This window comes from Pelophylax lessonae (assembly GCF_965119305.1).
Source record: "Pelophylax lessonae genome assembly, chromosome: 7".
Lineage (NCBI taxonomy): Eukaryota > Metazoa > Chordata > Amphibia > Anura > Ranidae > Pelophylax > Pelophylax lessonae.
The window spans coordinates 53,561,777-53,584,653 of record NC_138774.1 but is presented as its reverse complement, the minus strand read 5'-3'; the positions used below and the strand labels follow the sequence as shown (position 1 = coordinate 53,584,653).

The window sequence follows — 22,877 nt, the reverse complement described above, 5'->3', positions numbered from 1 at the left end:
ACTATTTCTCCAACTGACACCAACAATAGGGCATAATTCCTGCTACTGGCATCAGCAATGGGGCAATATTTCTCCCATTGTCACCAATGATGGGGCCTTATTTTCCCCATTGACACCAACAATGGGTCACCATTTCTCCTCATAAGATGCATTGTCTACTCCCACTGATGCCATACCCATTTCTACTCCCATTAACCACAGTCCGGCTCCCCTAAATTCTGAAGGACAGTAACCTGGCCCTTTGTTTAGAAAGTTTGGAGACCCTTGCCTTTAAGTGAAACTAAACTCCAAAAGCTGTGCCCAAAAAAAAGGCAGACAGAGGACAAAGGACAAGTCACCAGTATTGCCCAATTCCCCAGTACTGCCTAACTATGAATTGTTCTTGTCCTTGACACTACCAAATCTCACTCCTGATCTTCAGAAAAGACTGGCAGTCAGAGAAGTGCTTGAAACTGTGACTGTGCAAATGGAAGTTTGAACTAATCTACTCACATGCTTTCCGCTATTACTATAGGGTTAAGTTTGATATTTCTGTGTGTCTATCTATCTATCTATCTATCTATCTATCTATCTATCTATCTATCTATCTATCTATCTATCTATCTATCTATCTATCTATCTATCTATCTATCTATCTATCTATCTATCTATCTGTCTATCTATCTATCTGTGGATTTTCTGTTCCATGCCTGAAGGACCAGTCCACTCAAGATAGATACTGGGAAGCTGAATAACCTATTGGTTTCTTAAATTTCCTGGGTTCTTTTTCTGGGTCCTTCCATGTTCATAATGAGGGAACTTCACCATTTGTGCTGGATACATTTATGGTGAAGGAAGTAGAGCTCAGTAGTGTGGAGGGAAGATTTTATTACTATTGGACACAGAGAAGAACTGGCAATCCAAATTTATTACTGAGGAAAGCCAGTCCCTTCACTTGCCCGTCATTTATGCCATGGCAGAAGGGGTTGTTGGAGTTCAACCAGTGTCGGCCGGCCGATAGGGGCGCAGGGGCACCACCCCCCCCAGAAAAAAGAAGAAGGAAAAAAAAAGATTAAATAAAAAAAAAAAAAAATTGTAAATTTTTGCCCACTAGGGGCACCAGACTTAGAGCTGGGTATGGGGGGGGGGGGTGGGGTTTTTGACCCCACATGCTGCAAACAGAAGCGCCGATTGGTGCTCTTCTGGGGGTCATCGGGGCGCAGAGCAATGCGCCCCGACACTCCCCACTTTACTGATGTCTGGTCTGTGATTGGTCCAGACTCCAGCCTGGACCAATCACAGGAGGACATGGACCTGGTGACGTGACGCGTGGGGGCGGTGCACCGCCCCGGCATCACGATCACCTTCCGTTCCCGCCGGAGAGAGGACACAGGAGAGCGAGAGCCACCGCCGCCGCGGGACACGGATTGATTGGATCGGAACTTGCTGACCTACCCGATGCCATTGTCTGGGGTTCAACCTAAACCTTATGTAGTTAAAGGCTGGAAAATATGGAGTAGCAGTTCTGCAGGACTCTGTATGGTCTTATGTCAGTAAATTATTAGTCTGTACACTTAAATGGAGTATCAAGATTTTCCCAAATAAATGAGGCATTTATTGTATTTAGGGAAACAAGTTGTTAATGGCATGACCTTCTTTGTAAAAGAAGATAATGTGAAATAATTTTATGACTCTAAGCATTATTAGAATGTCATGATTGTAGTAATAATGGATAAAATACTGACTGATTGTTCTTCTCACAGGTGTAGGGGAAGAAAGATTAGAGAGACATGTGGTCAGTAAAGTGTCTGAACCCACAGTAAGTATTTTTTCTATCATGTGCATGCTGCCTTTCACTATACCTGAATTGCCGTTCCTTTGAATCACATAAAGCTTTTGTCACTTGCAAAGGTAAAAATACACTGGCATCATATATCCTAGGACAGTGATGGTGAACCTTGGCACCCCAGATGTTTTGGAACTACATTTCCCATGATGCTCACCTACGTTGCAGAGTGCATGAGCATCATGGGAAATGTAGTTCTGAAACATCTGGGGTGCAAAGGTTCACCATCACTGTCCTAGGACAATGAAACATTTTGTTTTTTTGGGGCGATGGCATATAAGACTATTAGAACAATAATGGCAGAATGGCACTAGAAGATTCCATAGCAATGGTACACTGATACCTGTGCACCCATATTAATGGCTCTTAGGCATATAAGATCCTAAAACAATTGAACTCTGGTAGAAAAGATACAAAGGAAGTAAATGTATACAAGTTTGCTTGTGCAAAAAAAAAACTGTAAGGGCTCTTTCACACGGGCGATCCGATCAGATCCGCCTGTCAGTTTTTTAGGCGGATCTGATCGGATCCTCCATGCAGCTCTATGGGGCAGCGGATGTCAGCGGAGACACCTCCGCTGACACCCGCTGCCATCCGTATCCGATCCTGTCCGTGAAATCTGGACGGATGGAAACCCTATTTTTCCATCCGTTCAGGGATCGGATCGGATCGCATGAGAGCGGACAGGCGGTCCGCTCTCATCCGATCCCCCATAGAGAGCAGCGGGGGCTGTGACACCTCCCTCTCCGCACTGCAAGCGGAGACGGAGCTGTCATCCGCCGGCTCAGCGGGGATCGGCGGATCGATCCCCGCTGAGCAGCACAGATCCGCCTATGGAGGCGGACCGTGTGAAAGAGCCCTTAAGATGTGCATAGTACAGAAATCATCTTTAACTGATTTGTCTGTAGTAAACTTTAATGTGATTGCTTGGTGTGCATCTTTTGCCCTATGCGCCCACTTATGAATAATGCCGAGATCTGTTCCTATGGACACTCTGGGGCCTAAAGTAGTGGTGATCAGGGAGCAAAGGGCCTCAGCCAGAGGTGGTGGAACTGAGTTCCACCAAGTTCCAGCTAAAAAAAAGCCCTGCCATCAAAACATAAGTTCTAATTCAAGGAATCACCAGCACACCCTGTTGAACTAAAAAAAAAAAAACTTGAATTGCCCCCTGATGTGACACTTGAGATTTTCAGAAAAAAAGCAACACTTATGGCGCTTTTCCACTGCATGGAACCGAACGGTTCGGCTCGCTTTTGTGCTTTTCCACTGCTGGTACCGCATGGTACGGTGTAGGAACGGTTCGGTACGGTTCGGTACGGCGGCGCTTTTCCACTGCATGGAACCGAACGGTACGGCTCTCTAAAACAGTACCACCTCGATTGTGGTTCCAAGAGGTACCATACCCGGTACCATATCCCACAATCCTTTGCATGCAGTCACTACTAGCCACTGATTGGTCAGAGAATCGTTGTTATCCCACCCACTTAACTTTAGTACTACATTAGTGGAAAAGCAAACCATACCAAACCGTTCCAACACCGTACCATGCGGTACTAGCAGTGGAAAAGCAAACCGGGCCAAGCAGGGCCGAGTAGAGCCGAGCCGGTACTTGCAGTGGAAAAGTGCCATTAGGGCACTCCAGAACGTAGTAACAAAACCACACAGACCTACAGTATGTTGTGTACCAATAATTAATTTCTTTCTATCACTCTGGGATTCATTTTTACGGATTTTCCTTCACCTGCCTTGCTAATAGTATATTATTTGTTTCTACAGCAAACAACTGTAAAAGAGAAGTTCAGCCCCCTAAAGCAGAGGTCTCCCCCCGCTGGCCGCCCCCACCTGTCCCTAGAGGAAATCAAAGACGCAGATCGAGCGGTGAGAATTTCCTCTCATTCATTGCAAGGAGGGGAAAGGGATGTTAGGCTAAAGTAGCAGAGATTGGGGTCATCACTCCAGCTCACATCCTGTGTTATGTTAGAAGGTGAAATGCACTTCTCGCACAAGTGAAGCATAGGCACGTCGCATGGTGCTGGAAGTGGAAAGTGTCGCTAATATCAACTAAATAGTTATGAGCTTTACATTTCTAAACTGTGCTATTACATGATAGAAATCTACATTATATTACCATAAGTATTGGGACGTCTGCCTTTACACGCACATGAACTTTATTGGCATCCCAGTCTTAGTCCATAGGGTTCAATATTGAGTTGGCCAAGCTCTGACAGCATCAACTAAAAGGTTTAGGAGTGTGTCTAAAGAAATGTCTGATCATTCTTCCAGAAAAGCATTTGTGAGATCAGGCACTGGCTTCCACTCACATAACGAATAAAATTCAAAGTGCTAACAATAGTTTACAAAGCCATCCACAACTCTGCCCCCAGCTACATCACTAACCTGATCTCAAATTATCAACCAAGCCGCTCTCTTCGGTCCTCCCAAGACCTCCTGCTCTCTAGCTCCCTTGTCACCTCTTCCCATGCTCGCCTCCAGGACTTCTCCAGAGCTTCTCCCATTCTTTGGAACTCTCTACCCCAATCTGTCCGACTGTCCCTTAATCTATCCATCTTTAGACGATCCCTGAAAACCCTTCTCTTTAAAGAAGCCTACCCGGCTACTAACTAATAACACTGTTTCACTTGCTCCATCAGCTCATCCCCCACAGCTATTGCCTTTTGTATCAATTGACCCTCCCTTTTAGATTGTAAGCTCTAACGAGCAGGGCCATCTGATTCCTTTTGTTCCAAATTGTATTGTAACTGTAATGTCTGCCTTCATTTTGTTAAGCGCTGTGCAAACTGTTGGCGCTATATAAATCCTGTATAATAATAATAAATAATAATGTTGGACAAGAAGGTCTGGCTTGCAGTCTCCGCTCTAATTCATCCCAAAGGTGTTCTCTCGGGTTAAGGTCAGTAAAGTTCCTCCACCCCAAACTCGCTCATCCATGTCTTTATGGACCTTACTTTGTGCACTGGTGTGCAGTCATGTTGGAACAGGGAGGGGCCATCCCCAAACTGTTCCCACCAAGCTGGGATCATGAAATTGTCCAAAATGTCTTGGTATGCTGGCGCCTTAAGAGTTCCCTTCACTGGAACTAAGAGGCCAAGCCCAACCCCTGAAAAACAACCCCACAACATAATCCCCCCTCCACCAAATGATTTGGACCAGTGCACAAAGCAGGGTCCATAAAGACATGGATGAGCCAGTGTGGGGTGGAGGAACCTGACTGGCCTGCACAGAGTCCTGACCTCAACCTCATAGAACACTTTTGGGATAAATTAGAGTGGAGACTGTGAGTCAGGCCTTCCTGTCCAACATCAGTGCCTGACCTCACAAATGCGCTTAAGGAAAAATGGTCAAACATTCCCATGGACACACTCCTAAACCTTGTAGACAGCCTTCCCAGAAGAGCTTAAGCTGGTATAGCTGCAAAGGGTGGTCCAACTCAATATTGAACCCTACGGACTAAGACTGGGATGCCATTAAAGTTCATGTGCGTGTAAAGGCAGGCGTCCCAATACTTTTGGTAATATAGTGTATATGACTATAATGGAGAAGCCTGTCTAGTCGCCTTTCCTTCAGCATTACAGAACACCTGTATTGGGAGAAATCTGGGAACAGCCATTTCTCATCTAGATGTCTGGTTGTATCTTGTATTTCTAAGTCATTGACCTGGTACAAGCATGCAGACTAAAGTCAGGACTGCTGATCTACATGCTTGTTCCAAATTAGAGCCTCAAAAAGTACTTAAAGCGGTTATAAACCTCAGACATGAGATATGAACAGAGCATATCCCTCTATAGTGTGTACTTATCCCAATCCAGAGCACTAAGTGTAATTTCTGATGAGTAAGTAATTTCTGTCTGCTGCTTTATTCCTCTGCTATCAGCATGAATCACTTCTAATAAATTTTCCTGACACCAAGAGGAAAAAGGTGACAGAGGAGGGAACTCCAGCACACAGCCTGTGATTGACAGCCTCAGCTCTGTTCCTGCGTGATGTGTGAAGGAGGGTGTGTGCCTTTCCTCCAATAAGCTCTCAGAGCACTCCTCACTGAGCTCTGCAGTGTCTACTTTCAGTTCCCCGTCCCGTTATTTCTGATAGCTTAGACAAGCTTTAATAATTCTGGACTTTGAACAGCTGTAGAGAAGACTGCAGATAAACAGGTACAACTTATTTAGGAGGATTTGTTCCATATCTGTGTATCACCTGAGACCAGTCACTTCACTGGGTATATGTAAGGGTTTACAACCACTTCAAAGCAAATCTCTATTGTAAAAACAAATATTTCAAAAATAAATAATCCAGAAATCTTAGAAATGAAAAAGTAGATTTCACAGCATTGCTCACCTTGTCATCAGCACTGCCCCCCACAAACAGTCTACAGGGCACTGGTCCTTTTCTAAGTTAATTGTTGCCCACTTCCTGTGAGCACAGGCTGTCATGGACACGCCCCCTGGGTCAGCCTGAGCTCACAGTATAATACTGAGAGTGGTGCTGACTTGTCCTCTGCACTAGGCTCCCAGTGGCCACCTTGGGGGAGCTTGTGTCTGATTGGAGCTTTCCTGAGATTTGGGAAACCACCTTGGACTCAGACGTGGACTTTGATTATACACATAGCCCCTGCTGAATAATTTCGGCATGCCAGCACTGTGAGGATTACAGATAGAGACAGACACCCACTGGTTATTGGAAGGTAGGCTAAGGTTAGAGAAAGGTTTCATAGGGGTCCTACATACTCTTGCATTTGGGGAAGGACATATGTGCCCAGCCTGCTATCCGGATTGGTAGATCCTTGCAAACAGATCTGCCAGCACAGCACTCCTCCTGGAAGGCCACATGTAGCAGCTACAAGGGCATCTGTTTCACAGAGTAATCCTTGATCACCTTCGATCACCCTGTTGTTTGTAAGTCTTTCAAAATTGATGGTATTGTGGCAGATGTACTGTAAATAACCGTCCATAGTTCAACTTTGAGAAAATGACCTCATTATTGTAACTACTGACTATTGCTTACATAAATAAGAAAATTACAGGAAGACATTGTTATGACTGTTCCTTACAAGCCCAGTTTTACAGCTAGCCTAATGTACAGTATCTCACAAAAGTCACATTTTTGTAAATATTTTATTATATCTTTTCCTGTGACAACACTGAAGAAATTACACTTTGCTACAATGTAAAGTAGTGAGTTTACAGCCTGTATAACAGTGTAAATTGGCTGTCCCCTCAAAATAACTCAACACACAGCCATTAGTGTCTAAACCGCTGGCAACAAAAGTGAGTACACTCCTAAGTGGAAATGTCCAAACTGGGCCCAAAGTGTCAATATTTTGTGTGGCCACCATTATTGTCCAGCACTGCCTTAACCATCTTGGGCATGGAGTTCCCCAGAGCTCAGGATTTAGGTCTGGAGACATGCTTGGCCAGTCCATCACCTTTAACCTCAGCTTTTTTAACAAGGCAGTGGTCGTCTTGGAGGTGTGTTTGAGGTCGTTATCATGTTGGAATACTGCCCTGCGGCCCAGTTTTCAAAGGGAGGGGATTGTGGAGCAGGTGTGGTAAATTTGGTGTTATCGCTCTCATTTTCTCATACTGGTCACCAATGTTCCCTCTAATTTTTTACTGTGCTGAGCAAATAAAAAAATTTCTGAGCGCCAAACTTTAGACTGAGCAATGGGGGGATGTCAATGCAGAGTGACCAGCGTGCCCCCAATAAATTGCAGAGTACCACAGCAATGCCCCCAATACATTGCAGAGTACCACAGCAATGCCCCAATACATTGCAGAGTACCACAGCAATGCCCCAATACATTGCAGAGTGCCCACAGCATTGCCCCCAATCAATGCAGAGATGCCAGCGTCCCGTCCCAGCCCCCCCCCCCCCCCCGAATCCCCACTGCTCCATTTAGCTGACAGGAGTGAAGAAAAAACCTAGTAATTCTGGGTATGAAGGTGCAGGTGACATCCCTGGTGATTGGTCTAGTGCCATCCTATGACAGTTTTGACCAATGACTGCTAGCTATTGGCAGAATTTTGCTGCTACTCAAACTATGGGGACTGATGTATGGACTTTAAAAGTGTACAGATCGATAGATGGGAGAAGAGTATTTGAACATCAGATAAGTGCAGTACTTCTGGGTATGGAGGTGCGTGTTACAACCCTGGAGCTTGGCAATCGGCCTAGTGCCCTCCCAGGGGGTGGGGAGACAATTTGCAGCCTTGTGTAAGCTCCAGCCAAAGCAGCACATGCTGGCAACAAACTATTTTTGGAAAACCACTGGTGTATTTACCATAGAAAAAAAAAAAAAAGCCTTCGCTAATTCCCAAATGTTAAAAAAGGTGATGGGAGCACTGGCTCACCCACCAGTGTAGAAACCGTTTGCAACACCACACAGCAAGTGTGTATAATATACTGAACATAGCAATGCACAGAAATGTTTAATGAACTCTTAGTAAAGAATGCACTGTATAAATATTTTAACCAGTGTCAGATCTTACAGATACCCAAGAACCCCGAGTAAGGAAGTGAGGTTTACCAGAACCTGTAAATAATTTTGCATTGGATATACAGAAGAGGAAACAATGATAAAATCTTCCACCTACGACCCGTGCACTTACCTCACGAGTCGACGAGTCACAGCAGCTTCTCTTTAGTCCCGGCACCCGCGTCCCTACATCTTCTCAGTCCTCCCGCCTCCTCCTCGGACCTCGGCCAATGGCATGGGGGTGGTATGCCTTTCGGCCAATCAGGAAGCGGGAGGACCCGCTCCCTGATTGGCCAGGAGGAGGATCCGTGTGACAATAGCGAATTTTCATTCGCTATTGTAACACAATGGGCGGGCTCTCGCGGCGCACTGCGTGGCTGCGCCGTCTGACATTGTACTGCGCGGGACCGTCATTTAGACTGCGCTGCCGCGCAGGCGCGCAGTTTAAAGGGAACATTGCTGGTCACTGGAAGTTCAACATGGCACCTCATGGCACCTCTGAAAAAAATAATTGTTGATCTACATAAAGATGGTCTAGGCTATAAGAAGATTGCCAAGACCCTGAAACTGAGCTGCAGCACGGTGGCCAAGACCATACAGCGGTTTAACAGGACAGATACCACTCAGAACAGGCCTCACCATGGTCCACCAAAGAAGTTGAGTGCACGTGCTCAGTGTCATATCCAGAGGTTGTCTTTGGCAAATAGACGTATGAGTGCTGCCAGCATTGCTGCAGAGGTTGAAGGGGTGGGGGGTCAGCCTGTCAGCGCTCAGACCATACGCCGCACACTGCATCAAATTGGTCTGCATGGCTGTCATCCAAGAAGGAAGCCTCTTCTAAAGATGATGCATAAGAAAGCCCACAAACAGTTTGCTGATGACAAACAGACTGAGGACATGGATTAATGAAAACCATGTCCTGTGGTCTAAAGAGACCAAGATAAACTTAGTTGGTTCAGATGGTGTCAAGCGTGCGTGGTGGCAACCAGGTGAGGAGTACAAGGACAAGTGTGTCTTGCCTACAATCAAGCATGGTGGTGGGATTGTCATGGTCTGGGGCTGCATGAGTGCTGCCGGCACTGAGGAGCTACAGTTCATTGAGGGAACCATGAATGCCAACATGTACTGTGACATACTGAAGCAGATCATGATCCCCTCCCTTCAGAGACTGGGCCGCAGGGCAGTATTCCAACATGAGAACGACCTCAAACACACCTCCAAGGCGACCACTGCCTTGCTAAAGAAGCTGAGGTTAAAGGTGATGGACTGGCCAAGCATGTCTCCAGACCTAAATCCTGAGCTCTGGTGAACTCCATGCCCAAGATGGTTAAGGCAGTGCTGGAAAATAATGGCGGCCACACAAAATATTCACACTTTGGGCCCAGTTTGGACATTTCCACTTAGGGGTGTACTCACTTTTGTTGCCAGAGGTTTAGACATTAATGGCTGTGTGTTGAGTTATTTTGAGGGGACAGCCAATTTACACTGTTATACAAGCTGTACACTCACTACTTTACATTGTAGCAAAGTGTAATTTCTTCAGTGTTGTCACATGAAAAGATATAATAAAATATTTACAAAAATGTGAGGGGTGTACTCACTTTTGTGAGATACTGTAGAACCTCACTTCTACATGATATTCTGTTGTAGATAGAAGATGCAATAAAGCGAGGAAATGGGACAGGGTGAGAAGTGAACGGGTAGTATTTTTCTGAGAAATCTTCAGCCCCTCTGACCCAATTATCCAGTCCCTCGTTACTTTCATTTCCTGATCTAGCCTGTGCCCAGTTATCTTATGAGTAACATCAACATAAGACGTTTTTCCTGTAAGTCAAATTCCTGATGTTTCCTGTCAAAACCATTTGTGAGGATCACTAAAGTTCCATTGCTCATTTCTCTGAGTGGCTATGAAAGGGCAATAATCTGACCTATTTTGGAAAGTGAACCTGTTACTTATTTTAAATGGGTGACAATATAAGTCCTGCCTGATAAGCAGAAATCACAAGATGCCTTTTTATCCTTTGTTACTAGGAGAATTATTTTATTTGTGTCTCTTTAATCTAAGCTCTACCCAATTGCTATAAGCTTGATTATTGAGAGTGGCTTCATTTGACACTGAGACAATCTCGTTGGTCAGAGGCATGATGGTTAGGCTTAGCTATGAAGTTATGGAATGTCAAGTATCAATACCAAAGTTAAAATAGGCTTTTCTGGCTAATAAATGTAATAACAGGTATCTTGGAGTGATCGCTCATAGGCAGAACTTAAAGCATCTCTATTACTAGATTTAAAAACATTAAAAAGTGCTCTCTGCTAAGAAAATAATTAATAATAATACTTGTACTTGTCCTGCCAACCGTGCCACCAGTCTTCACTCTCTTGAAGAGCTAAGCTTGCAGTGCAACCAACTTTTAGGAGTGTGGGTTGCTTGGTTCTCTTTTACGTATAGTGGTTCCTTCAACCTCCCTCTACATAATAACGCGTGGAAGGTGCAAGACTGGCAATAGAACAGGAACAGGTAAGTATCCCTTTCTTTACAGGTTGCCCTGTTTTACAATTATTTTAACTAGTTTACCAGTTTTATAATGAACTGGTGCTACAAACAAAACCAACCAACCTCAAGTGAGACAACATAGCTTTAGGGCCATCTTACCGAACGGGCATGCTGGGCAATTGCCCGGGGGCCCCACTTGCCTGGGGGGCACCACCTGCCCAACAGGGCCTGACTGGCAACTTTCGGCCCAGGGGGCAAGTACAAACCAGAGGCCAATAGTGCAAAGACTTGGCCCCCCTCCCACTCTCCCTCTTCCTGTCCTCCCCCTGACCCCCATTCCAGGATGAAGCTCTGCTCCAGGTATTCTCTACTGAATCCGGGTTCCTAACCTGGCCAGCAGGGGGCGGTTGGGGGGAGCTGGGCCAGCTCAGTTTGGGCTGGTCAGGGGAGGAGAGACACCAGTGGGGCATGGAACCGGCCTCTGCTCAGACACAGTTTACACCATCCATGCTGGGGGGGGCTTCGCTCTGTCCTTGTCTTCATCCTGTACTCAGTAGGTCAGCGGTGGGGACTTTTTACTTCTCTTCACCAGGAATCCTTTAGGCATGTCTGTGGCAGAAGCGGTGCAACCTTTTTTCAGGACACCAGAGCGGCCCAGGGGGCAACTGCCCCCTGCACCCTGGCCCAGTCCTCCCCTAGACTCAGTAGGTCAGCAGTGGGGACTTTTAACTTCTCTTCACCAGGAATCCTTTAGGAATGTCTGTGGCAGAAGCGGTGCAACCTTTTTACAGGACACCAGAGCGGCCCAGGGGGAAACTGCCCCCCTGCCCCCTGGCCCAGTCCTCCCCTGGACTCAGTAGGTCAGTGGCAGAGACTTTTTACTTCTCTTCACCAGGAATCCTTTAGGCATGTCTGTGGCAGAAGCGGTGCAGCCTTTATACAGGACACCAGAGCGGCCCAGGGGGCAACTGCCCCCCTGCCTCCTTGCCCAGTCCTCCCCTAGACTCAGTAGGTCAGCAGTGGGGACTTTTAACTTCTCTTCACCAGGAATCCTTTAGGCATGTCTGTGGCAGAAGCGGTGCAACCTTTTTTCAGGACACCAGAGCGGCCCAGGGGGCAACTGCCCCCCTGCCCCCTGGCCCAGTCCTCCCCTGCTGCCCAATGACCTAGCCCCAGCCAAGCATTAGTCCCGATTCATGTGTGCATCCCGCCGCCGAACCTAACAGGTGGAAAGCGCCTGTCGGCCCTGCACTGCTGTCAGGCCACTTGGGCCATGGAGGGGGAGTCCACAACTGCAGGAATGCCTGTCTGCCTCCATGGGAACAGGCACACACAGGATAGCCGAGTCTGACTCCTGTCCGTGTGTGTGTTCACCGGACCCAGCTGCCCAACTTGGAAGCTGTCATTACCCTGGAACTGCTGTACCAATAAATATCGCCTTATCGATAATTTGCATTTTTATTCTTGTGGGTGATTGTGTAGGCAGGGCACCAGTGCACCGCATTGCCCGGGGCCCTTTAATGCTCTTAAGATGGCACTGCATAGCTTGAACCTTGTTCATTCTTTTCTGGATGTTCGTCCATTCAGTAACACAGTGGAATGATGGGTAGCCTAAACTGTTGTTTCTGATCTTGTTGTTTTTAGGCACAGAAAGAGAAGCTGCATGAGGAGCTAAAGAAAGTGTTACTACTGAAAGGACAAAGAAACTCAGCAGAGACAGAAGAACCGAAGATGGAGACTAAGCTCAACATCACAGAGGTGAGAGAGAAAACATATTTAAATATACAGTATATTGTATATTTTCTTTATTCATATATATGATCACTACTAACATTGTTTTTTTAACTGGAAGATCAGAATATACAGACAGCTGAATGAGTCAGAGGAAGGACAGACACCCCTCCCTCTCGTAGCAGAGATAGGACTTTATGAAATAGCTAGTTGCACACAGGTTGCTAGCAAGCATGCTTCGCAAACTGATTTGCATGCATGGTCTCTGTTGACCAGAAAAACACATTATAATTTCCTTTTAATAATAGGCTATAGTAATTCAGATCTGACAATACACTGCATTTTCAATCAGTTGATGATCACATTAATGATCTGACAGAATTATTGTCCCTAAGCATCAATCTTTTTTCCAAAAGGTGTTTAACCAATGAACACTGTAGATTAGAACCTACTAAAGCACCCATAGGCAGCAGATAATTCCTGCCTGATCTTACTAAAATTAGCTAAATTGAGTAAGGATCATGATTTTTTGGCCAGTCTTAGAAAGGACATGTATGTACTGATCTGCTTAACAACTCTTTTTGATGTTTTTGATACCAGGAGAAGCTGAGAGCCTCGGAGATGGTGGAGGTGATTGTAGAAACAGAGGCTCAGTCTGGAATGAGTGGCATCAGCATCTCTGGAGGAGGAAAGGAAGGACTGTTCATATCAGATGTCCTCAAAGACTCCCCAGCTGCCAAAAATCTGCCTTTGCAAGAAGGTAAATGATCTAGCCGGGTGGGGTTGATGTCCCATCCTAATTCAAACAGCTGTAGCAGGCCTGTTGTACAGGACACCCAAAAGCAGTGGCGGCCGGTGTGTATGGGGTGCAGGGGCGCCACCCCCCCATCCATGCGTCCGGCCCCCTAATCTGCATGCAGGGCGCCAGACGCATGGAGCTTAATGGGTTTTTTTTTTAACATCACCTGATAAGAGCCAGAGGCTCTAATAGGGCGATGCAAAGGGTGGAGACGGGGCGCAGAGCAGTGCGTCCCGACTCCACCCATTGTGTGACAATAGCGAATGAAAATTCACTATTGCCACACCGATCCTCCTCCTGGCCAATCAGGAAGCGCGTCCGATACGCGCTTCCTGATTGGCCGCAAGGCAAACCCCTTGCCATTGGCCGAGGAGGAGGCGGGACCAGAAGTACTCATGGAGACGTGCCGGGGGACAGAGTGAGGAAAAGCCGCCGCCGCCTGGACCGAAGAGGAAGCCGCCGCCAGGTAAGTGCATTGGTCTCGGGGGGGGGGGGGGGGAGCCCACACTGCATTGAGGGAGGCACGCTGTGGCGCTCTGCAATGATTGGGGACAATGCTGTGGTGCTCTGCAATGATTGGGGACAATGCTGTGGCGCTCTGCAATGATTGGGGACAATTCTGTGGGCACTCTGCAATAATTGGGGACAATGCTGTGGAGCTCTGCAATGATTGGGGACAATGCTGTGGCGCTCTGCAATAATTGGGGACAATGCTGTGGCGCTCTGCAATGATTGGGGACAATGCTGTGGCGCTCTGCAATGATTGGGGACAATGCTGTGGCGCTCTGCAATGATTGGGGACAATGCTGTGGGCACTCTGCAATAATTGGGGACAATTCTGTGGTGCTCTGCAATGATTGGGGACAATGCTGTGGCGCTCTGCAATGATTGGGGACAATGCTGTGGCACTCTGCAATGATTGGGGACAATGCTGTGGCGCTCTGCAATAATTGGGGACAATGCTGTGGCGTTCTGCAATGATTGGGGACAATGCTGTGGTGCTCTGCAATTATTGGGGACAATGCTGTGGAGCTCTGCATTGATTGGGAACAATGCTGTGGCGCTCTGCAATGATTGGGGACAATGCTGTGGCGCTCTGCAATGATTGGGGACAATGCTGTGGCGCTCTGCATTGATTGGGGGGGCACGCTGTGGCACTCTGCATTGATTGGGGGGCACGCTGTGGCACTCTGCATTGATTGGGGGGCACGCTGTGGCATTCTGCATTGATTGGGGGGCATGCTGTGGCACTCTGCATTGATTGGGGGCAATGCTGTGGCACTTTGCATTGATTGGGGGCACGCTGTGGCGCTATGCATTGATTGGGAGCACGCTGGTCACTCATTTTTCTGTTTGCGCCCCCCCCCCCCCAAAATTTTGAGCACCAGCCGCCACTGCCCAAAAGTCTAATAAGGAACTGGGACTAGAGCATTCTATTTTCTATAGAACAATTATTAAATGTGTGCTAATTCTTCCTTCTGTCTCCGTCCCAATGTCACAGGGGACCAGATCATCAGTGCCCGAGTATACTTTGAGAACATTAAGTATGAAGATGCATTGAAAATCCTACAGTATGCAGAACATTACAAAGTCTCCTATTGCCTCAAGAGAACAGTGCCGTCTAGTGATGTCACAGTGTCATCAGAATCTGGGACTGTAGAGGTCAAAGGCCCAAAGGCCAAGATGCCAAAAATGGTATGTTGGAAAAAATAGGACTTATACAGGTATTGGAAGCAGACCAATCCAACCAGAAATGATTTTTTTTCTGTTTTGAATGGAGTGGAGTGGGTTTAGTATACTGCTTAAACTCTTCAGCTGTTCAGGATCCTAGTGGAGATATCTGTCATCTAGCTTCATGTTGTAAGTTGATTTTGGCTTTTTAGATAAACTACTGGCATACAGGGTTAATGTAGAAGTTAAAGTAGAAGTCCATTTAAACGCTAATTAAGCCTAAACCTACTCCCACCCACATTCCAAGCACCAAGGCCACTGATAAGGCAGTACAGCCAGCCCTCCTGTACTGGGCCTAGTCTCCATCAGTTCAAAAGGGGGCCCAAGCACCTGCTGAGCAGGAGGGCCAGCTGTACTGTCTTATTGCAGACACCAATCCTCTTCTGCCAGTTTCTCATCCTCTTTCTCCCTCCGGCTGCACTGCAGGGGGGATTGGTCCTAGCACATGTGCCCCTTCCATCTGCTGTCCAAGCCCCCGTGTTCCCCTTTCCCCCGAAGTGCTGCCGGCTTCCATTCTCTCCCACTGCTAATAGGGCACACACGAGGGTGTTTCTGGATGGAGAGCAGGTGGAGGGGTCAGTAAATATGTAATTTACTGGCCCCTTCCTTTCCTGAATGAGCACAATAAGTGGTCGGTACCAATTACTCCTGTGCCAATTCATCACAGTTTAATATGCTTCAGTTTGTGAATGAGAGCGCTTCCTATTCATTAATCTGTGCAGCTGAGGCTGCAGAGAAATGGACTGATAAATCTATGTCGTCAGTCATTTACTGCCGGGGGGCCCTGTCAGGTAGGCTGTATGGGGCCCCGTGATTTCTAACAGCAGCCATGCCAAGCCCTATACTAACTACCCTGCAGAGGAAAGATGTGTATACTTCCCTAATCTAAGGATTTCCTAGTTTGGTCACGTGATCGGGTCCCAGAGCTGGCTTCAGGGGAGAGAAGGGACAGCAGACAACAGATGTCACATAATAAGTCGATGTCACCACCCAGGCTTTGCAGCTGCTGTTGTTGCTGTCTCCTCTCTCCTGAAGCTGGCTGCTGGGGAGATCACATGACCAGACCGCATTTGGATTAGGTAAGTATACATATCTTTCCATTACATGGTATTTAGTTTACTGCTTAAAACAAGGGTTGGGATGGGATCACCCAATATGTTAAAATTGTGAAAAAGTGATACAACATCAATAAGCTAAACAAAAAAAAGTTATTTCCTTGATACATGAATTATACAAACTGCTGTAAAATGTTGGAAATAAAATTTTAAATGTATGTTAAGCAATATGTTTTTTTTTTTCAGTCTGTGAAAAGCCTTACACCTGTGAAGAAGAAAAAAAAGAAGGTGCCAAGTCAAGTGAAGGATTCTGAGGTTTCAGTGGATGCTGTAAAAGGCTCTGAACTATCTGTTGCCAATTTGGATATTCCACCAGTAGATGTTGAGTTTTCCTTCCCCAAATTCTCCAAGCTACTGAAAACAAAAGGTAGTGCAGAAGGTGAAGCTGTCACCAAGACTATAGAGGTTTCCACATCTGAAGAACAGAAAGGGCTAAAGATGAAATTCCCACGATTTAGGGTCAAGGATACTGCTGGAAGAGTTTCTGTAGATGAACCCAAAGTAAAAGCCAGAGCTGAGGGTGAGGTCAAAGAAAAATCTTCAACTAAATTTGGTATTTCTGTTCCAAAAATGAAAAAAACCAAAGTAGATGTGACGGTATCAAAGCCAGATGTTGACGTTTCTATGAGGAAGGCTGCAATCGGAGCCAAAGAAGAAACAATTTGTAGGGCACCTCAAGTAGAACTTGACATACCTCTTCCAGCTATAAAAACTGAAACACCAGATATTCCTGAAAAGGTTAAAGTACCTGGACTGAGCACTGGTGTTAAACTTCCAGATGTTGAAATCAAGATGCCAACAGCTGGTGTTGAATTGGAAGCTCCAGAAGCTAAGTTCAGCATTCCCCAACTGCCAAAAGTTGGTATTTGTACACCTCATATAGAAAAGGAGCAAGATATTACTATTCAGGTTGATGGAAGATCTAAAACAGAAATCAAATTACCCTCAATTGAAATAGCAGCACCTAAAGTGGATGTAGATCTCAGTCTGCCAAAACTTGAAGGCGCTGTAGAAGTTGAGCCTCCTGAAAGCACTAGCCATGGTTTTCAAATTAAACTGCCAAAATTTAGCATGTCTAGCAAAACGCCAGAAACTGGTTTTAAAGCAACACCACCAGAAATAAAAAAAAATATTGAGGTGAAAGTTTCTGATGATAAGTTAAAAATGCCATTTATAAAAACACCACAAATTGGTATTTCTACACCTAAAGGTAAAATGGAAGGAGATAGTCCTGATAGTCAACACAAAAGTGCCATTAGATTGCCATCTCTTGAAATATCTGTTCCAAAAATGGATGTTGATGTAAGTGTCCCCAGGCTGGAAACAGGAGACATTGCTGTTGAGCAAGTAGAAGTTCCAGATGTGACATTAAAAATGCCAAAAATAAGCACCCCTGGAGTACGCATGAAAGTAAAGGATGCTTATGCTGCAAGAGCCCATATGGGTGATGTGAAGACAGAAAAGTCTGAAGCAGGGGGCACAGTTGAAATACCTGATGTGACGCTTCAAATGCCAAAACTTAGCCTACCTAAAGTGGGCTTAAAAGGGGAGGTCCCAGCTGAGGAAGTAGCCGAGAAAGGAGAAGATGAAGAGTTTAAGTTGAAAGGGCCTAAAATAAAGTTGCCCAGCTTTGGAATTTTGTCATCCAAAGAGAAATCAGAGACTGATGCTTCAGAAAAACCATCTACAGAAGTAGAAGGGAAACTAAAATTTCCCTCTGTTAAGTTGCCATCTGTTGACGTTTCATTGCCACAAGTCCAAGTCGCTGAGCCAAGTAAGCTGGAAGTTAACGCTCCCTCAGCTAAGATAGATATTAAAGCACCTAAACTAGAAAGCCCAGACTTGAAGCTGAAGATGTTCAACGTCTCCCTACCCAAGTTAGATATCTCCACAAAGGTTATCAAACCTGATGCATCTCCCCCGAAAATGGGAATCCACAGTCCAAGCAGCGATTCAAAAATAAAAGGTGACGTGACTGTAAAGGAAAAACAAATCATCCCTGAATTGGATATTTCTATTCCCAAGATTAAACCTGCTGACTTTGGCATAACATTACCTAAATCTGATGACGGCATTTCGCTGGAGAAGCCAAAATTAGCAATGAAGCTTCCAAAAGTGGAATCTGATGCAATAGCATTCGATGGGAAAATGGGAGACTCAAAAATTGGTCTTCCCTCTATTAAAATGCCTGCTCTTGAGATAGAGGCCCCAAGTCTTCATGTTGACTTAAACCTGACAAAAATGAAAACTGATGAACTTGAACTAGTTAGTAAAGAAAATGAGGCTAAATTTCAAATGCCCAAACTAAACCTTCCTAAACTGAGTGATGTAGCCAAAGATATGGCTGTTGAACTTGATGTTCCAAAGATCACAGGTGATTTGTCTTTACCACATGTTACTGCAGACACAAAGGTACCTGAACTGGATACAGAAGATACAGGTGTAAAAATTAGCTTACCAAAAGTGGAGATTGGATTAGGGAAAGTTTCTGAACTAGAAGTCGGTGAGCTTAAGCAAAAAGTTGATGCCAAGCTCCCTAAAATAAAACTGGAAAAGCCTGATGTGGAAGATGTAGAAGCTAAATTTAAGTTGCCATCAGTCAAACTTCCTTCTGTTGAAATCACTACGCCAAGCATTCCGGATGTAGACCTGTCAGGTAAAGAGGGTTTAGCAGTAGATGTTTCCAGTGAGGCTGAAACGAAATGGAAAGGCCCAAAATTTTCTCTTCGCAAACTTGGCATTTCAGGCCCTAAAGTGAAGAAAGGTGGTGAGGTAGATATAAAAACATTACACACAGAGAAAGATACAGAGGTTGCAGTCAAAGGACCAAAGTTGAAAATGCCCAAATTTGGAATGGGGTTCCCAAAAGCGAAACAGGATGTTGAGGCTGAAGGAGACATAAAAGCTAGTAAAGGAAAGTTACAGTCCTTTCATGGCCAAGTAGAATTATCCACTGATGGGAAAGTGAAGCTTCCATCCATTGAACTACCCACTATTGGCATCTCTGCTCCAAAGTTGGGGGTAGACATTGCTGTTCCAAAATGTGAAGAATCTCAAATCTTGGACAAACCACCGGAAATAAATATTGACATTCCAGATACAAAATTGAGCCTTCCCAAATTTTCATTGCCTAAATTTGGAAAGGGCAAAGGATCTGATGAAGATACAGAATCAGAAAAAGTAAAAGTTGCAGTTTCTCCGTCTAAAAAAACAAAGACTGTTGACATCTCTGCTGAACTCGGAAGCATTGAGGCCAAAGGAAAAAGCAAAGAAGTGAAAATAAAAATGCCAGGAATCAAGATGCCATCATTTGGAATATCAAAGAAAGATGCTGATATTACTGTAGGAAATGTAGAGATCAAAACTCCTGATGATAAAACAAAGAAAGCAAAAGAAACAAAAGTTATAAAAGATGATGATGGAAAAATGGCTTTTATTAAAATGCCTACGTTTAAAATGTCCTCTCCAAAAGTGCAGGCACCCAAAGCTGATGTTACGCTGAAAGGTTCAAAAGAAGACCTTCACCTGCCAGACATTCATGTCAAAGTACCCCAAGTTGCACTGCCTTCTTTTGGCATAAAGGGTGATCAAGCAGCTGAAGCTACTCTTCCAAAAACAGAGACAAAGATATCAGAGAGACTGGAAAGCCTCGAGGTTCAGCTCAGTGAAAAGGTGAAGATTCCCTCTCTGGAAATCTCTACTCCACCAAATGTTCCTGCTTTGCAAATTTCTGTTCCATGTGTTAAACCAGATATTTGCGCCTCCTTGCCAAAAGCAGAAGTGGATGTTTCTGATGCAGATATTAAAAAATATGAAGGTGATTTAAAAATACCCAAAATACCATCTATTGATGTCTCTTTGCCAGATGTAAAATTGAACATTGGATTACCCAAAGCAACTGTGGACACTACTTTAGAACATAAAACTAGTCTTAGCTTGGAAAAGACAGCTGCAAAATTGGCAATGCCAAAGATTGAACTGCCAAAGTTTGGAGAGCCAGAAGCCAAAGAGGACAGCAGCATGAAAGGGTCAAAAATGAAAATGCCACATGTGGACATTTCATTTCCCAAAGTCAAATTAGATGAAGAAGACATACCATTTATTGAGAGTGAACTAAAAATGCATGGTTCAAGTGCTGAAACAAGATCTACTGAAGCCGCATTCTCTTTGCCTTCTGTAGAGTTTCCAAAAATGTCTACTCCCAAAATAAGGGCGCCAGAACTTGAGCTAGATGTCAGCCTAGGCAAAGATGATGTAAAATTTGGAGACACATCAAAGATACCAAAAGCAGATTTAGACATTTCTGAAGGTGACCAACATGAGCTAAAACTCAAGATGGCAAAAATAAAGTTATCTAAATCTGGAAGTCACAGTGCTGGCGTACAAGACGACACCGCCAAATTAGATGCTAAGGCTTCCAAACAAGAGGAAGGTTCAGATTCAGGGATTATGGGCTTTAAAATTAAAATGCCTAAGCTTCAAGTAGGATCTATTAAAGGAAAAGGTGATGTTGAAAAAGAAGGTGACCATAAAGTGTATGTGAAAGGTGATGCAAAAGCTTCAGACCATGAAGATTCTGAAAATGGGCGACTATTCAAAATCAAGATGCCTTCAATTGGAATTACCAGGGACAATGCAGATTCTGCTACTGAGCCACTGCAACCATATGAGGAAGGTACAAAGTTCAGAATGCCAAACATCTCTTTGCCTGATGTTGGATTTTCAGGAAGTGATAGTGAGGCATTGATGTCTTCAGAAGGTGGTCAAGCCAGTACCATGGAGAAAATCAAAAGCACCACATCATCAAGCATTGAAAACTTAGAAATAGATTTGGGCCTGAAAATGCCAAAATTCAAGATGCCAACAATTGGATTACCAGGAAGGAAGGGAGATGATGAAATGGAGATGTCACTTGATGAGGAGTCAGAGACAAAGAAGTCTTTCCTTAAGATGCCAGATGTGGAACTTTCTGCTCCAAAGATCAAAGCACATGGTGAATATGAAGTGGATAGTCCAAAACTGGACACAGAAATAAGCGATTCTTTAAAAAAGAGCAGTAAAACTAAGGGGGAACACAAACATCATGGCACTATGGAAAATGATTCTGAAAAGAAACTCAACATGAAACTCCCCAAGGTTGCAGTCAGTTTACCAAAAGGTGTGACTGCTGATATTGAGCTTTCTGCTCCCAAACTAAAGTCAGATACTAATGACGGTGACATAACTTTGAAAGGTTCAGGCCACAGGGAAGATCATGAAGGAAAGAAAGCCAAAAAGACTTTCTCTCTTGGAAAAGTAAAGGATAAAACTACATCTGATGTAGATAGAAGTTTAGAAATTGAAGGACCAGACCTGAAGATCAAGTTACCAAAAATAAAAATGAAACCTTCTTTCAGTCGGTCACGAGGAAAGGGAAAGGGGGCAGAAGTAAACGGAGAACCTGATGCTGCAGATGCTGATATTAGTGCTGATGGCTCGGGGAAGTCTTCAAAGATTAAATTTCCCAAGTTAGGGTTCTCCTCCTCAAAGACACATTCTGGAGAGATCAATGTAAATGGAACTGGTTCCTCTGGCCACTTGAATGGGGAGAATGAGATGTCTGTCCAAAATGGATCTCAGGATGGGGCCTTTAAAGTTGGAAAACTCAAGTTTCCTAAACTTGAATTTTCATCACCATACAAAGGCAAAGAAATAGACCCTGAAATGAATCTAAATTTGGTGAAGAAGGAAGAGCTAGATTCTAAAGAAGAAACAAATGAGAGCTCCTTCTCAAGCAAATTTAAATCTCCTAAAATAGCCTTTTCTGGTTTTAAGAAAAAAGATAAAGGTGAGTATGCAGCAGCAGTGGAAAACGTTGGGGAGGGAGACTCAAAATCAGGAAGAGGGCGCATTTCACTTGGATTCTTGTCAAGTAAATCCAAGGGGGAGTATACAGTGGACAATACTGGCCTAGAGGACGACACAGAGGGGAGCACCAGCAAAGACAAATCAGCTAAATATAAGATACCTAAATTATCCCTGGGGACTAAGACAGGGACAGAGGTGGACAGTTCTAGAGAGATAGAAAAACACATCGAAGAAGGTTCTCAAGAAGGTTTCAAGATCAGCCTGCCACAAGTGAGTTTCAGTAGCCATCAGGAAGAACAGACAAGCAAGGAGGAAGAGACTACTCTGGGCTTCCTGAAAGTTACAACAACAAAACAGATCACGACAGAGACTGTAACAGAGAAGACATTGGCCATATAAGACAATCAGAACTGTTTTTTTTGTTTTTGCCAAACACTTGATATAACAACAGTATTTAATAGTTGCAGGCCTCACATTTCCAAGATAATCTCTCCACTCTAACCCCTACCGCAGCTTTGTTCAAAGAGTGCTAAAGACATCATTGTAATGGTGACCTTTTTGGCTTGTTTCTGAAATTGATCAGTTTAAATCAAACTATAATTAACACATAGTTTAAGAAAAACACTAAAAAAAACATGGTGTTAGTGTCACTTTAGTAAATGCTGTGGTGAGTAGTATTGTACAAAACATTTATAATCGTCACTGGGGCCATTACCACAAAAACAGAGTTGAATGGAACAGTATTGGGACATTGATGCCAGAACTGGAAATACTACTCTAGAGTTTTTTTTAATTATTTTTTCTTAAGGTCACTGATCGAAATCCCATAATTGTTCTATAAAATT

The 22,877-nt window shown here is 44.6% G+C and overlaps 1 protein-coding gene across 2 annotated transcripts in view; it reads left to right on the top strand.

Moving 5' to 3' along the window:
- Positions 1-22,660, top strand: part of PRX (periaxin) — a 76,605-nt gene extending 53,945 nt beyond the window's left edge. Inside the window, exons 2-7 of one of the 2 annotated variants that reach the window (XM_082263135.1) lie at positions 1,743-1,798; positions 3,602-3,703; positions 12,454-12,567; positions 13,141-13,300; positions 14,841-15,034; positions 16,372-22,660. In XM_082263135.1, coding sequence (XP_082119261.1) covers positions 12,541-12,567; positions 13,141-13,300; positions 14,841-15,034; positions 16,372-22,431 — 6,441 coding nt within the window. In that variant the 5' untranslated portion in view covers positions 1,743-1,798; positions 3,602-3,703; positions 12,454-12,540 and the 3' untranslated portion in view covers positions 22,432-22,660. The remainder of the gene's footprint in view (positions 1-1,742; positions 1,799-3,601; positions 3,704-12,453; positions 12,568-13,140; positions 13,301-14,840; positions 15,035-16,371) is intronic. The other variant, XM_082263136.1, reaches the window with a different exon arrangement.
- Positions 22,661-22,877: the final 217 nt, after the last annotated feature.